Source organism: Antechinus flavipes, chromosome 1, assembly GCF_016432865.1.
Source record: "Antechinus flavipes isolate AdamAnt ecotype Samford, QLD, Australia chromosome 1, AdamAnt_v2, whole genome shotgun sequence".
Classification (NCBI taxonomy): Eukaryota; Metazoa; Chordata; class Mammalia; order Dasyuromorphia; family Dasyuridae; genus Antechinus; species Antechinus flavipes.
Window position 1 is genome coordinate 94,528,930 of NC_067398.1, and position 14,418 is coordinate 94,543,347.

General features: G+C 38.0%; 1 protein-coding gene across 1 annotated transcript in view; it reads right to left on the reverse strand.

The window, feature by feature from the left end:
- ADAMTSL1 (ADAMTS like 1) overlaps positions 1-14,418 on the reverse strand; it is a 386,862-nt gene that overhangs the window by 147,898 nt on the left and 224,546 nt on the right. Inside the window, exons 14-15 of the mRNA XM_051987060.1 lie at positions 11,124-11,425; positions 4,081-4,210 (exon numbers count right to left, since the gene is read on the reverse strand). Coding sequence (XP_051843020.1) covers positions 4,081-4,210; positions 11,124-11,425 — 432 coding nt within the window. The remainder of the gene's footprint in view (positions 1-4,080; positions 4,211-11,123; positions 11,426-14,418) is intronic.

Sequence of the window (14,418 nt, forward strand, 5' to 3'; positions counted from 1 at the left end):
TTTCCCAAATACTTCCAGGTGTGTGAGGCTGTCTGCTCCAAGTTGCTTCCTGCTGGAGGTGAGCCATATACACCGCAGCGTTTGGATGTCATAAGGACCCTAGGCTGTGTTTAGAAATGGGCTGTATGTCTGTTTTTACAGTAACACTGAAGAAATAAGCAGGGCAGAAAATATAGCAATTGTCAGCATAAAGTGGCAGCTGCTGCGATTTTCCTGCCTCTGTATGCAGTCAACTCCCATCACCCTTCCACCCTGGTTGAAGGGTAGTCAGACTGGAAGGAATGCTGGCCCTGGCTATAGGATTTTTTAAAAATTGGAAGAGACCTTAGAAATTATCTGGTCCAACCTCTTCTCATTCCACATATGAGGAAACAGCTAAGGCCCACAAAGGAAAGTGCCTTGCTCAAGGAGACACAGATAATAGTGGTAAAGTTGGAATATGAACTCAGATCTCTTGATTCTGCTTCCTAGATCTCTTTGCCCTGGGCTGTGCAGTTACAGCTGGGTGATCATGCTGTTGCCAGAGAGTGGAACCTGAGAAGGGTCAGGATGGGCGTGGGGTGCTGAAAAATCATAATACTCTTTTCCAGAGAATGACAAGAACTGGAAATTAGAAAGAGACAAGCAGCTGATGCTATGGTTTGCATTTGGTCTGAATTTTTCCAGTCTTCACTGGTTTTGCAGAAGATGACAAAGTTCTTGGAAATTCAATCCTTGGGAATGAAAGGCTTCTGGAGCAGAAGTCAGCCAAGAAATTGGGATTAGAGAGGTTCAAGATGCCGGTAGAGAGGAGACATAATTAAAAAGCCTGACATGATGGCAAGTCAACAAGTGTTTTCTGTGCAATAAGTATTGTGCTAAATGCTGAGGATAAAAAGAAAGGGGAAAAACATGATTCCTGCCATTAAGAAGCTTCCATACTAATGGGGGCGACATCATCATCATCACTAACATCAATATAGTGTTTTAAGGTTTGCAAAATGGTTTTTCTTACATTAATTCATTTTATGTAAGTACCAGGGGAGGGAGGGAGAGAGAAAGAGGAGAGAAGGGGAAAAGAGAATGAAAGAGAAGGAAGGACGAAGAAAGAAAGGGAGAAAAAAAGAGAGAGAGAGAGAGACAGAGAGAGAGAGAGAGAAAGAAAGAGAGAGAGAGAGAGAAAGAGAGAGACAGAGAGAGAAAGAGAGAGACAGAGAGAGAGAGAGAGAGAGAGAAAGAGAGAGAGAGAGAGAGAGAGAGAGAAAGAGAGAGAGAGAGAGAGAGAGAGAAAGAGAGAGAGAAACAGAGAGAGACAGACAGACAGAGAGATATGATGGAAGGCTCTTTGAGAGAGGAAGGAAGATATGTGGACCAAGAAAGGCCTCCCAGAACGTTTGGTTTTGAGTTGAATCTTGAAACAAGTCAGAGAAATGAAGAAGAATTGAGGGAACAGAGAATTTCAGGCATGGGGGAATAGCTACTGGAAAAAAGCACTGAAATAGAAGATAGATTGTTCTTTTTAGGCACTATACTTCTCTTACAGTATTGCTGAAATATATAGAGTGCATCAGGGAAATTAAGACTGGAAAGGTAGGAAAGGGCCAGGTTGTGAACAGTTCTAAATGCCAAACAGCTGACTTTAAGTTTGATCTTATATGTAATAGAGAGTAATAGGATCTCATGGACGTTGGGGTGGGGGTTACATGGTCAGACCCATGTCTTAGAACAATTGTTTTGGTAGCTGAATGGAGTACAGATTGGAATGGGGAGAGACTTGAGGTAGAGCCCAGTTAGAAACCTAAAGTAATAGGCAAAAGGTGATAGGAATTTGAATAATGGTGTGGTTTTATGAGTGGAGAGAAGGGGATGTATCTGATAGATGTGGAAGTAGAAATGACAAGATTTGGAAGGATTTGATATATGGTGTGAAGAGTCAAAAGTGACATTAAGGTTATTAGCCAGGATACCTGGGAAGATGATGGGAACCTCAACCATAATAGAGAAGCTGGGAAGATAATGAGTTCAGTTTTGAACATGTTGACTCTTAGATGAGTTCAGGATATCTGGTTTGAGGCTTCCAAAGAACAGTTGGTGATACAGTTCTGTTCCTGAGAGGGCATATGACTGTGCTTGCCTTCACCCTCTCCTGTATCAAGCCCCCAAAGCGAAAATACAGCTTTAAGGATTACAAAAATTTATATAATACTTCACAGCTTACCTAGTTCTTCACAAATGTCTCATTTGATTCTGACAATAATGCTATAGCACGACAGGCAGCATAGCAGAAGCATTATTATCTTTAATAAATTAGTAAACTGAATCACAGAAGGATTAAATTTGAAGAGTGCAAAGCTCTTGAGAGAAGGAAGGTAGTATAGACAGGGGTGTGGTTGTAATTGTTTAATAACCTGCACTGTGAAAATGCAGAACAGCTAAAATTTAACCTGCAGAGTTAATTTTTTTCCTGTCATTTTCTTAAGTCTAGAAAATCAACAATAACAAAAAAAATCAAGCCCCGATTTGTAGCTTTACTGATTTCTGAGATGTGAATAATCACATTTTCTGAAAATTTAACAATAGGCTTTCCAGAACTGATGTGAACTGTCACATTCCTGTGATATGAGCTAAAAAGGTATAATCAGGAACTCATGAATTCACATTTTTTCTGTGCCTTAGACTTTTTTTCCTGAATAAAATGAGGATATAGTATCAATAATATCTCAATAGTATCTATTTTGTAGATTCTAGGAGGCTTGCATGAAATAAAATAGTGTAATGTGTTTGGCAAACCTAAAGCACATTATACAAATGTCAATAGTTGTTATTACTATTGTCAGTAGGAAGACTTGGATCTTTGACTCCTCAACTTAGGTAATTCAGTGAACGGAATAGGAATACTTATCTGAAATCCAAAAGACTTAATGTTCAAATCTGGTCTCAGACTTTTACTAGCTGGGCAAGTCACTTAACCTCTGTCTGCCTCAGTTTCCTTAACTATAAAAGGGGATGATAATATGTAGATACCAGAGTTGTTATGAGAAACATGAGATAACAGTTGCAAAGAGCACAGCACCTGGCATGAAGTAGGGGCTCAGAAATGCTTCTTCTCCTCCTTTCCTCAGTCTAAGAAATCTAGTACTCTCTTCATTATGTGACTGACACTACTTCCATAAATAAAGAGTACTTCATCTCCGGAGAGTATGTTAGACCCTGAAAATGGCACTTACATACCATTTCCTCAATTTCTGTTATACCATAGGAAATAACCATCCCTGAACAGACATGGAAGTAGTTACGTTCAGAAGCTAAATTTTCCTTGTACATCCAGGATATCAACTCCTTTGTGCAGAGACATTTTTTTTTTTCATCCCATTAGCATATATGAAAGCCTGGCTCGAGTCCTTTGAACTATTCACTTGCAAAGAAAAATGACACATCGGAGTATTATGCTATAAAAAAAGAGTATCTGAAAAGCAAGTATTTTAAGACACCATAAAATTATGTGGACTTTAGAAGTGATTGGATTGATTAACTAAGACTTTAGATTGTGTAATAATGAAACACAGACAGAACTCAGTAATGAAATGGCCTAATTGATTTTATGCCTGTGGAATAATAACACAACCCCGAGAGAGCACGGTATAATGAATCTGCATGCTGTGAGCCTACGGATTTCACAGCGGATCAGTTATACCACCCAGATCCTATGGCAAGCCCCAGGTTTCTAAAACACAAACTCCCCACTCCCAATGCCCCGAGGTCTAGGCTAATTAGTTAGAATGGTGTTAGAGCTTGGGAGAACAGCCACAAGCATCATGGATACGTTAATAATCTGAATGTTCCTTCCAATGCACGGCAGCGGCGGCACACGGGCGCACCAGCCACGACAGCCTTCTGGAGGACGTGAACGCCCACTGGGCTAGGATTCAAAAGCCCTGGTTTCAATTAAATTTAAGTGGATTCAACTAGAAGTTTGAGCTGATGCTAATTGGTTTTCAAAACATCGGGTAACAATAAGGGTTCTGCTTTTCGGTGCCTTTTGGAGGGATGCACGCAGCCTGGCCCCTCGCTTTTCAGAATGTGGGCCCACAAGTGGCTTACCTTGAAGGGCAGGGATCCAAATTGCAGGATTTCAGGAGCTTCGGTGGCCGGCGGCTGGTCACGCACAGGCTTTCATCTGCGGTCTCCCGCGTCTGTTTATTCAGGCAGCTCACCACAGCCTCTTGGACACCTGCACACAAATCACACCATCAGGCCACGGGTGCAGGGAAAGCTCAGAAATAGGGTGATGAAGTGTAGACAAGGGAACCGGTGGGAGGTCCTGGTGGCTGGTATGGATCTTGGAGCCTGTCAGAATGGGCAGTTCAAAGTTCAGGGCTGCCAATCTCATCAAAAGTCACATGATCAAGGAAGAAAGTGCTCAGAGTTGTGGCCTCTGAACGTGTGCCCCTCAAGAAGAGTAGTAGCCAAAGGAAAACAGACGCAATGGAAGCTCCAACAAATATAACCCCATAGCGCTGAGAGCCATGGCAAATAAGAGGCCACCGCAGTTTGACCACCAGTAGTGAAAAGTGATAATTTAATGCAGAAAGAGGGCAGGGTGTAAAAAAAAAAAAATGGCCCTATGACCATGACACTTTGCATTTTCTTCAACAGGGGATTATTGTACTTGGAATGGAAGTCCAAATCAACGGTATAAGACCCAACATTTTGTAAACTGAAGTCACTGTCAAAGAGTTGTGTTCTTTAGTTGTCTCCACAGTCAAGGCTTAAAGCCTTCCCTGTTTCCTTCTGATTCTGGCTCATTGCTGCAGAGACCCGGGGCAGGTTTGAAAATTGGAATGAAGAAAGGGAACTGAAGAGTATGATGCTTAATTCCATTAAAAAACACTTCTCTCTTTTTTTTTTTTTTTGGTTCATGAACCTGTGCCAGTAGAAAAGAGGGTTTCTTGGCAGCCCGTGTTTAGGGGCATCCCCATCCCCCCACTGCAAAGTCTGTGGGCTTCAGTGCCTAGAACTCAAATGGGTAAGAGCTTTATCAACCACTCCACCCTTGTTGCATACAGTATCAAATGGCAGCAATTGGCATTTTTAAAATACCAAGAGACACAGTGGAATCTGCTTTCCCAGGGATCTTCTAGAATAACTTAGACACTAATTTATCTGAGATAATTTAAGTACAGTCCTAAGGAGAAAGCTAGCCAGAACAGTCACTCAAATATTTATTCAAATATGTATATTATATATAATGTTTATAAATATCATACAACTATACATCATATCTATAAGTATATATATAATATAATATATATATACAATGTATATATAATGTGTTATATTGTCATAATGGTCTACTGTATCATTAATTATATATATCTAACCATAAAACAATGAAAAATATACATTATGTACCCTTGCATAAAGTCCTATTTATAGGATAGGGAAATGGTATGCAAATTCTTTTAGGACATTTTAGGCTGGAAAAACTTTTTATTTTGTTCTAGTGACAGGTTCATATTTACCATTCAAGGACCAGTCTACATAAGGTGTTGGTAAGGCTTATCAGAAGAGGGCTACTCCACCAGCTGATAATTTTTTTTTTTTTTTTTAGCCACAACAATTTACAAAGACTTTATTACAGCTCAGAGGGATTGCAGTCTATGATAATTGATGGAGGTTCGAGAGAAATGAAATCATAGATTCTTGGAGCTTAGGTATATACATATATACTTAATATGCAATACAATATATTATCTAATGACACATAACATCTACATCATTGGAGGAAATACCAATATCCATCAAGTGTATCAAAATATTGATATATGATTATGTACTTAAGTATTAGTTATATTTTCATTTGAAAATACTATAACAACAATCAATTTATACAGTATTTTAAGATTTACAAAGTAAACAAAACAACCTCAAACCAACCCTGTAAAAAAAAGGAAATATTATAATCATGGAACAGATAAGGAAATAGATTTGAAGAGGATAGAGGATTTATTATTTGAAGAGGAAAAAGGATTATTATTTAGTCAAATAGGTATTCAAGGTTGGAAGCAGGACTTGAATTTAGGCTTTTTTTGTCACTAAATCCAATAATATTTTTATCTCCTCCTAAGTGCACATTTTTAACCCACATTTTCTAATCAAATCTTTCTTTGTATTCACTTGCCATTCCTCATCAGTTACTTCATCACTATTAGCCACTTTTAGAGTAGAGGCCTTTTTAGAACTCAGTTTAGAAGCCTTTTGTCTCTTTTTCAAATTAAAAAAAATTCTTGATCTCATCTTAAGACTTACAGATGAATTTCAACACTGATCTACAATGTTCATTTAGAATGGCTCTTGTTAAAAGTATTTGGTTATTGTCTATCAAATCCAGACATCCTCTTCTTCCTCTGTAAGCAAGCCAAAATTTTCTCAAATAAAATGTTTGACAGCAACATTTTAATTGTTGCCAAGGGAGCACTCTCTATTTCCATCCCTTGTGACTCTTTAAGAAATGAGGTTCAAGATTTAATTTGAATCTTCTTGAAGTCAAAAAAATTTCCATGTGATGTGATAATATATGAAATGGTTTCATTGATAGATACTCATATTAATCATTACATATAATAGATATTGCATGTTATTGGAGACCTTTGAGTAATGGTCTTTGAGTAATGGACCTTAAAAATCTGAGTTTTTTAGTTAAACACAAATTGTATGCACCATAATAGTTCACTTTAGTTTATTTTTCTACACATCTGGCTATGAAAGTTCCAAACAATTTTATGTGTATGAAGAGATATGTATCTATGTATCTAAAACAAACTTCCACTTTTGTTAAAAGACATGTTTACAGGGAAAATGGTTATAAAAAGGTTATGTTTACAACTTATAATTTAAGGTTTTTATCTAAAAATCCCAGAAGAATAGATACATATGAATGTGTCATTAATTTCATTTTAAAACCAAAATTTTAAAAGATCCCAACCAAATTCTTATTCATGTTTCAGCAACTCAAGTATCAGTTTTAAAAAATAACCCAATATCTGTTAAAGTGAAAAGAAAATTGGAGCAAACAAAAATTATAGTGAAGAACTGTATGGTCCTCTGAATTTACATTTAGAAAACTTGAGTTTAGGACCTAGCTCTGCCACCTGTAAGTTGTGCTAATCACTTACCTTCGGCACATTTCTTTGTTTTTCTGAACTTCAGATTCTTCACATAAAACTAAGATAATACTAGAAATACCTACTGTGCCAGGTGACTGTGAGACTGAAATAAACTTATATATGCTAGTCAATTGATGAATCAAGTATTTTAAAATTGTTCTTGTTATGCCAGACACTATGCTAGGCTCTGGGAATAAAGTAAAGATTCCTTATTCCCACCATGCTTCCATTCCATTAGGGGAGACAACCCATAAAGTGCTTTGTAATCCTAAAGTTTATTTTACATTATTCTACTTCATGTATCATACATTTTATGAGTCAAACCAGATTACTTGCATTTTCTTATCTCTGTGTTTTCTTCACAACATTTCCTGTATTTTCAATGTACCTCCTCCTAGCCATTTCTCCTTGTCAAAATTCAACCCAGACTTCAAGACCCAGCTTCTATGTCATTTTTTCCAAAAAAGCCTTCCCAAATTCCATTTTTCCCTATCACAGGTGATCTCCCCCTCCTTTAATTCCCTTAGTACTTTGCTTGTATCTCATAAATTCTTACTATATTCTCTTTGGTATTATACATATTTGTACGCATATGTCATTTCTTCCACTATACTATAAGCTTCTTGAAGGAAATCACATTGCCTTGCCTCTCTGAATTTACACAAATCTCTATCTCTGTGTCTTAAAGTAGTAAACCTATTATATACATTTCTAATCACTATCATTATCACCCAAATGAGGCAAAACTTTCATGGTCAAACCACTAAGGAAAGAACATGTAACAAAAAATGTCCTGGGGAAAAAGTGTTTTTTTTTTTTTTTCCCTGAAAGATACTTGATCTCAAGTTCTTTATCACCTGGGTTTTGATATTGATCTATTTGTTTAAAATTTAAGCATTACAAAGCTGATCGGTTTCAAAGTTGGTATTGAGGACAACTGTTAGTTCATATATGGGAAACTGACATAAAATTAGGAGGTAATGGTGGGAGCTAGGCCACAAATCTAAGAGGTTAGGGTTGCTTTCAATCTTCCAACAAATGGGATTTTCAGTGGTTATATCTACCAGAATAGTATAATTGTTACATGATATTTGATGACAGCTCTGGGAAATATGGCCACTAACGAAAGGCTAAATTACTAACTAGTTCCTTCTGGTTGCTACCTCTGCAAGGTGAAAGGTTACTTTTGCATCTATCCAGTTTCATCTCTTGAGATTACAAAAGCAATAAAATTATCTTGACCTGTATTGTGAGCAAAAAAATTGATTTAGATTCTGTTCACTAATCCTGCACATTTTTGGTTGACTTTGGGTAAAATGATTAATATATATATGTATATATAATATATATATATGTGTATACAAATATATATATATATATATGTATGTGTGTAGATAAACACATATATTTGTAAAGTCTCCTGGGTAACATTTTGGTGGAAGACCAAAGTTGATGAGACAATAAAATGTTGCTGTCAAGCAATGACTTCAAAATATACATTCCATATAATGAAAGGGCTTTTTAAAAGTTCATATGGACATCATATGAACCATATTTCCATGCATATTTTCACCACTTTGGAATTTTCAACTCTAGAATTTTAGAAGTAAATATTACCTTGGCACAGCAATACAACTATAGGTAAATGTGTTCAGTTGTTGACAGTTTGAGACCTAAGAAATTTCAGTAACTCTCCTCCCTTGGCTTTTTAAATGTATAATTTATGTTATATACAGACTCAGCTCCTACACGCATGGATCAAGTGGTGCATCAAACATTCAGATCTTACTTCCAAATCAATACACGTAAATGTTTCAAATTAAATACATTCCATATACATAATATACTTTGAATCTTATGCTCCTGGTTGGTCAGTGGAATGGTTGGATTTTTGAAGATAAAGGCATGTAGTTATTTATATATTCCATTACTGAATGTATTTTTTCCATCTGCTCATAAAATTGGAAGCTCAGCTTACTCTAGCTGAAACTCGTGACTGCCTAGGTTTAGTTCATATATAAATATCATTTTTTTTATCAAGTATATTTTTCTTAGGCTAGAAACAGTCATTAATCAATCCTATCATAGAAATTAGGGATGGAAACTCAACTGGCTCATCCTCTGCTCATCACTTTGGCATGGGAAAGGGACCAAAGGCTATGATAGTCTTTCCATTAAATCTTTCAGTTTCCTTTGCTTTTTGTGATAACAGAGTCTTTTAAAGCACTCACTTCTAGTTTTGTATGAAGTGGTGCCCTGAAAATGTATGAGCAAGCAATACATGAGTGGTTTTCCAACAAGCTGTCTTACAAAAATCAGCTGGAAGAATTTAAACTTTTAAGTACCAGGACTCACCATTAAAACCTTTTTGAATTCCAGGATTTGAAATTGGAAGACTTGGAAACAAACAAGAGTCCCAAGGTCAGACTATTAAACTCCTAGTAAAAGACCTGCTGTATGACTGTTTTCTTCTTGCTATTGTTCCCTTTTTTATTCCTTTTCAACTCCACTGTAAGCTCTTTGGTTATATTTATTATTCCATCCTCAGTGATGATGAAAGATGTCTTTGAAAATGCAATGTCCAGGGGATTTCTTGTTAGGATTTTTATATTACCTAATTGGGAATATTTGGTAATGAAAACATTTCCTGATATTGAGACCCTTCCACACCCAAAGAACTTTATTGACTGCCAATGAGTTTGGTTGGCAGGGACTCTCCCATGCTTTTCTCTGTCACTACTTTCTTTTTTAGCAAGTTAGAGGTGGGGTGAAGCAGAAAGGTGGGAAGAGGAGACCAGGACAGACAAAATATTGATGCTGTCACAAGTATTCTTACTTAGCAACTCATAACACTAAAACTATTAAAGATAATTTGATTTAAGCAATGGATTCTAGAACCTGCTAATGAGTAGCAAATCCATACAGGATGTGATAATAGAATTTCATTTAGCTCATGACTTTGACCTTAAGTCATTCTCCAAGTGACAAGGAAATAGTGAGTATAGAATATATAAAATTCAAGAAAAATGTTTTCATTCCAATCCTGCTACTAGCTGTGTGATCTTGTTTTAATTTATCTTATTTCTCTAAGCCTCAACTCCTTAATCTATAAGAAGAATGGACTCTTAACATTCCTTTTAGCTCCCAAATTCTAACTTCTAAGCAGATATATTAGAGAGCAAGTTCATGTACTAGAACACTGGGCTTAGAATCAAAGACCTTTTGGCTCTATCATCTACTCTATGTGTGGCTTTGGGAAAAACCCTTTCCCTTCTCTGTTCCCAGTTTCCCCATCTGTTAAAAAAGATCACAATGTCTATGCTACCAAATCACAGCACTGTGGTGAGGATCAAATCAGATAACATTTAAATAGCTATGTAAGGTTTAAAGCACTGTCTGAATAGCTTCAGGTTCCTCTAGGGTTAATTATCTCAACCACATATAACTGTTAATTGTCCAAACATTTTAAAGTGTCCCCAGGAGGTACAACCTGTTGATATAATCCGAGTGTCTAATAATTCAGTGGGAATGTTTTGTTGGAGAGGACAGTCTGGTTAGACATCATATTTCTTGATTTGTATCACATATATTGAGACAAGAGCATAGATAAATGATATTGCATGTCAAGTGTTCTACCATGTTTATGTCAATGATATTTCCCAATCAGCTGTACTGAGACTATATTGTGAATCATCAGAAAGACAACCGTAAGTAAAAACATTAGCTTCATGGGCCACTCACGGCTGACAGCATGAGACCCAGTCAGGCCAACAAAAAGAAAGAGGAATACATCTGTGTTTCATTTGGTCTAACTCTGTGTTAAGACCTCTTTCCTCTACTCCCTCCCTCCCACCATCCTTGGAACAGAGGCAGTAAACTAATCTTTTGCACAGCACATTTGCACACAGAAAGAAAACATAAGGAGAGGACAAAACATGGGGAAGGGAAAGGGGTTTGAGCCAAATTTGCCCTTCTCACCTCCTCCACAGGACTCGGAACACTCCGTGAAGCCCTCATACTCCCAGTCATACAACTCATCAAAATCCTGCAGGCTGCCATAGAGCAGGTCTGTCTCTTCAGGGTTATACTCAGAAATTTCCCCGTTGCAAGGTCCGGCATAGCAGGCGCGCTGGGATACCGGTTTGGGACCTTCGCATTCATCGACGGGCAGATCAGCCACAGATTGGGAGAAAGACAGCAGCACCTGACACTTCACCATCCTCACCTGGGTGCCCACACCACAGGTGACCGTGCAGGCTGACCAGGCCTCAGGGATGAATCTGCAGCAGGCAAGCAAGCAAGAAGACAAGATGAGAAGTCCCGAGAGGGACAGCGTGGGGGGGAGAAGCTGCAGCATCCCTCATCTGAGCGTGTTTGTGGCCAACCGCCACCCTGTCTTTCGGCTGGGGCTCATGAGCCACAAGGCCACTGTCTCTGATGGGTTTCTCCACTAGTGTTATTTGAACCCCTGGCTACAAAGCATTCCAGTGACACAGACCACCTGCTGCTTAGGGGTTGCCTGGCCTCCTGCTTTGCACCCCCAGTGTTAGCTCATCAGGGCAGGGAATTTATTTATTCTCTCCCTGCTCTAAATACCAGCATTTGTGCATGCTACAAAATTCTAGGAATTCTTACAGTGCAAGAATGATGATGCTAATAACTGTGGTATAATAAGCTCAGGGAATTGGGGGAGGGAGAATGGTAGGATTTTTTTTTTTTTAGTCCAGACTTCCATAGTCTGAAACTTGCTCTACTTTTCTGTGTAGTATGCTTTTCAAAACACACATACAAATATATACATACACATATATGTATATATACATTTACATGAACTCACATATGCAAACGTGTACATGTATATTTGTGTGTGTGTGTGTGTGTGTGTGTGTGTTTAGGGTTCTGGAATAATGAAATAAGATATGGAGGCATCATAGAAGTCATCCTGTTGAAGATTTTCATTTTATAGATGAGAAAAGAGAGTGATTCACAAAGAGAGTGATCTTATATCTATAATCACACACACACACACACACACACACACACACACATATATATATATATATAGAGAGAGAGAGAGAGAGAGAAAGAGAGAGAGAGAGAGAGAAAGAGAGAGAGAGAAGGAGAAGAAGCAGAAGCAGCAGCAGCAGAAGAAGAGAGAAAGAGAGGAGGAGCAAGAAAGAGAAGGGGAGGAGAGAGAGAGAGGGAGAGAGAGAGAAAGAGAGAGAGAGAGAAACAGAGAGAGAGAGAGAGAAACAGAGAGACAGAGACAGATAGAGAGAGAGAGACAAAGAGAGAGACAGAGAGACAGAGAGAGAGAAAGAGAAACAGAGACAGAGAGAGAGACAGAGACAGAGAGAGAGAAAGAGAGACAGAGAGAGACAGAGAAAGAGAGAAAGAGACAGAGAGAGAGACAGAGACAGAGAGAGACAGAAAAAGAGACAAAGAAAGAGAGAGAGAGAGAGAGAGAGAGAGAGAGAGATTTCCAAGAATGTAGGGAAGCCTGATCCTCACACATTCTTTGAATTAGTTTGAACTCTGATTCTTTTTATAAAGTAGAAAAATGCTATGTTATAAATTTAGACCCACAGGCACGCCATAGTAAATGAGTGGTTTTGTGTTTGTACCCGTTTGTTTAACCCCAAAAACGAGCCATTAGAAATTTTCCACACTTGTCAGAACTATTTTCTCAATGCTTGTCCAGAATCCGGGGTGATGCCCCAAATTCCAACACAATATTTTGATATTTCCCAGAAGAATTCAAAAGCAGTGACCATGGGCCAGAACCAAAACTCAGAAGGAGCCAGTGACCTTTTCTTTTTCTGCTTAGCACAATGTGTGGCACAAGATCTTGGGGATGACATTTTGAGTTCTCCAAGATTTGACTGCTTTCATAGGAGGGCCATGCAAAATACAGAACAGGAACAAAAAACCTGGCTCCCATTTTCTTCACTTGGCAGGAAAGGAAAGAATTGATAAGAAGGTCATAGCATGAAACCCATATCAAGTGCAAACGTTTCATGTCTAGTTTGGGGAAGTTGAAATCCCACAGAAAAAAAAAAGTCCAAGGTTTCAGACTCAAAGGAATATGACACTGATCATCTCTGGGCTCAGGGTTATGTCCTGCCAAGGTGTATGCAGCAGAGAGGATATGGCAGTAAGAGAGGGGCTCCACCCAGAGCAGCAAACAGAACCACAAATATTTGGCAAGCATAACTTGAAAGTAAGACTGTGAATATCTGCCTGCTGGGTCACAGTACAGCTCTGTCAGAAGGGAGAAGGGGGAATAAATGACCACACAGGATCTCTTCCATGCAATTTCTCATCATAAACTTTACTCCCTTATTTTTTCATTGTGAAGCTGATTTGATTGACTTAATTGGGGTTCTCAATTTAAAACAAAAATGATAAAAAAAAGATATGCTTAGCTTTAAAGTCGTGTCATTCTTAGGAACTTTCCATGGTCTTAAAAGCAAAAACCTCCATCTAAAATGACCCTTCTCCCAACCACCCTACATGCCAATTTTACATGTACATATATACAACTAACTCACTCTATGAATATATCCCATGGAAGCAAAAATGTCAAAACAGAATTTTATTTTATTTTTTAAGAGTAAGTCCTTCACTAAAGTCTTCCTCCCTATGATCTGGAGGTGATTTTAGCATAATACAATTTCTTGCAGGTCCCAAGAAACAGGAAGTCACTGAATATGGACCCCAGCAAGGTAGTGAGCAGGTCTGTTTCCTGAAAAACCAGACTACCCCAGTTTCAAGATGTTCATCACAAAATCAATTGCAAGGTTATGGACTTTTTGGCTATATCAGCTCTCAAACATAATTTAATAAGTCATAGATAGCTTTGTATCTGTTTTGCTGAGGGATTGCCCAAACTGCGAAACCATAGGTTCCAGAAGTACAGGAAAAGAAATCATACTTATGTGCATGGCAATCCTGGCCCATAAGAAGTACTTAACAAATGCTTGTTGACTGACTGACATGTATAATTCCATGGAATATGTATAAAAATTAGGTCAAATTGCAACCTGCACATCCCATTTTAACAGTCTCATTCTTATAAGCAACTTATTTTCTTAATGATATGATGATGTGCCAAAACATAATGGCCTGATTTAAAGTTCTACCACTGACATGTATTAGCTGAAGAAGTCACTTGGTTCCCTAGGAAACTCTTTAAAAGACTACACATTGCAGAAAAGTAGCTCATTTGTAGATACAAGTTGTTGTCTTACTGATGGAATCACAGCTCTGGAAC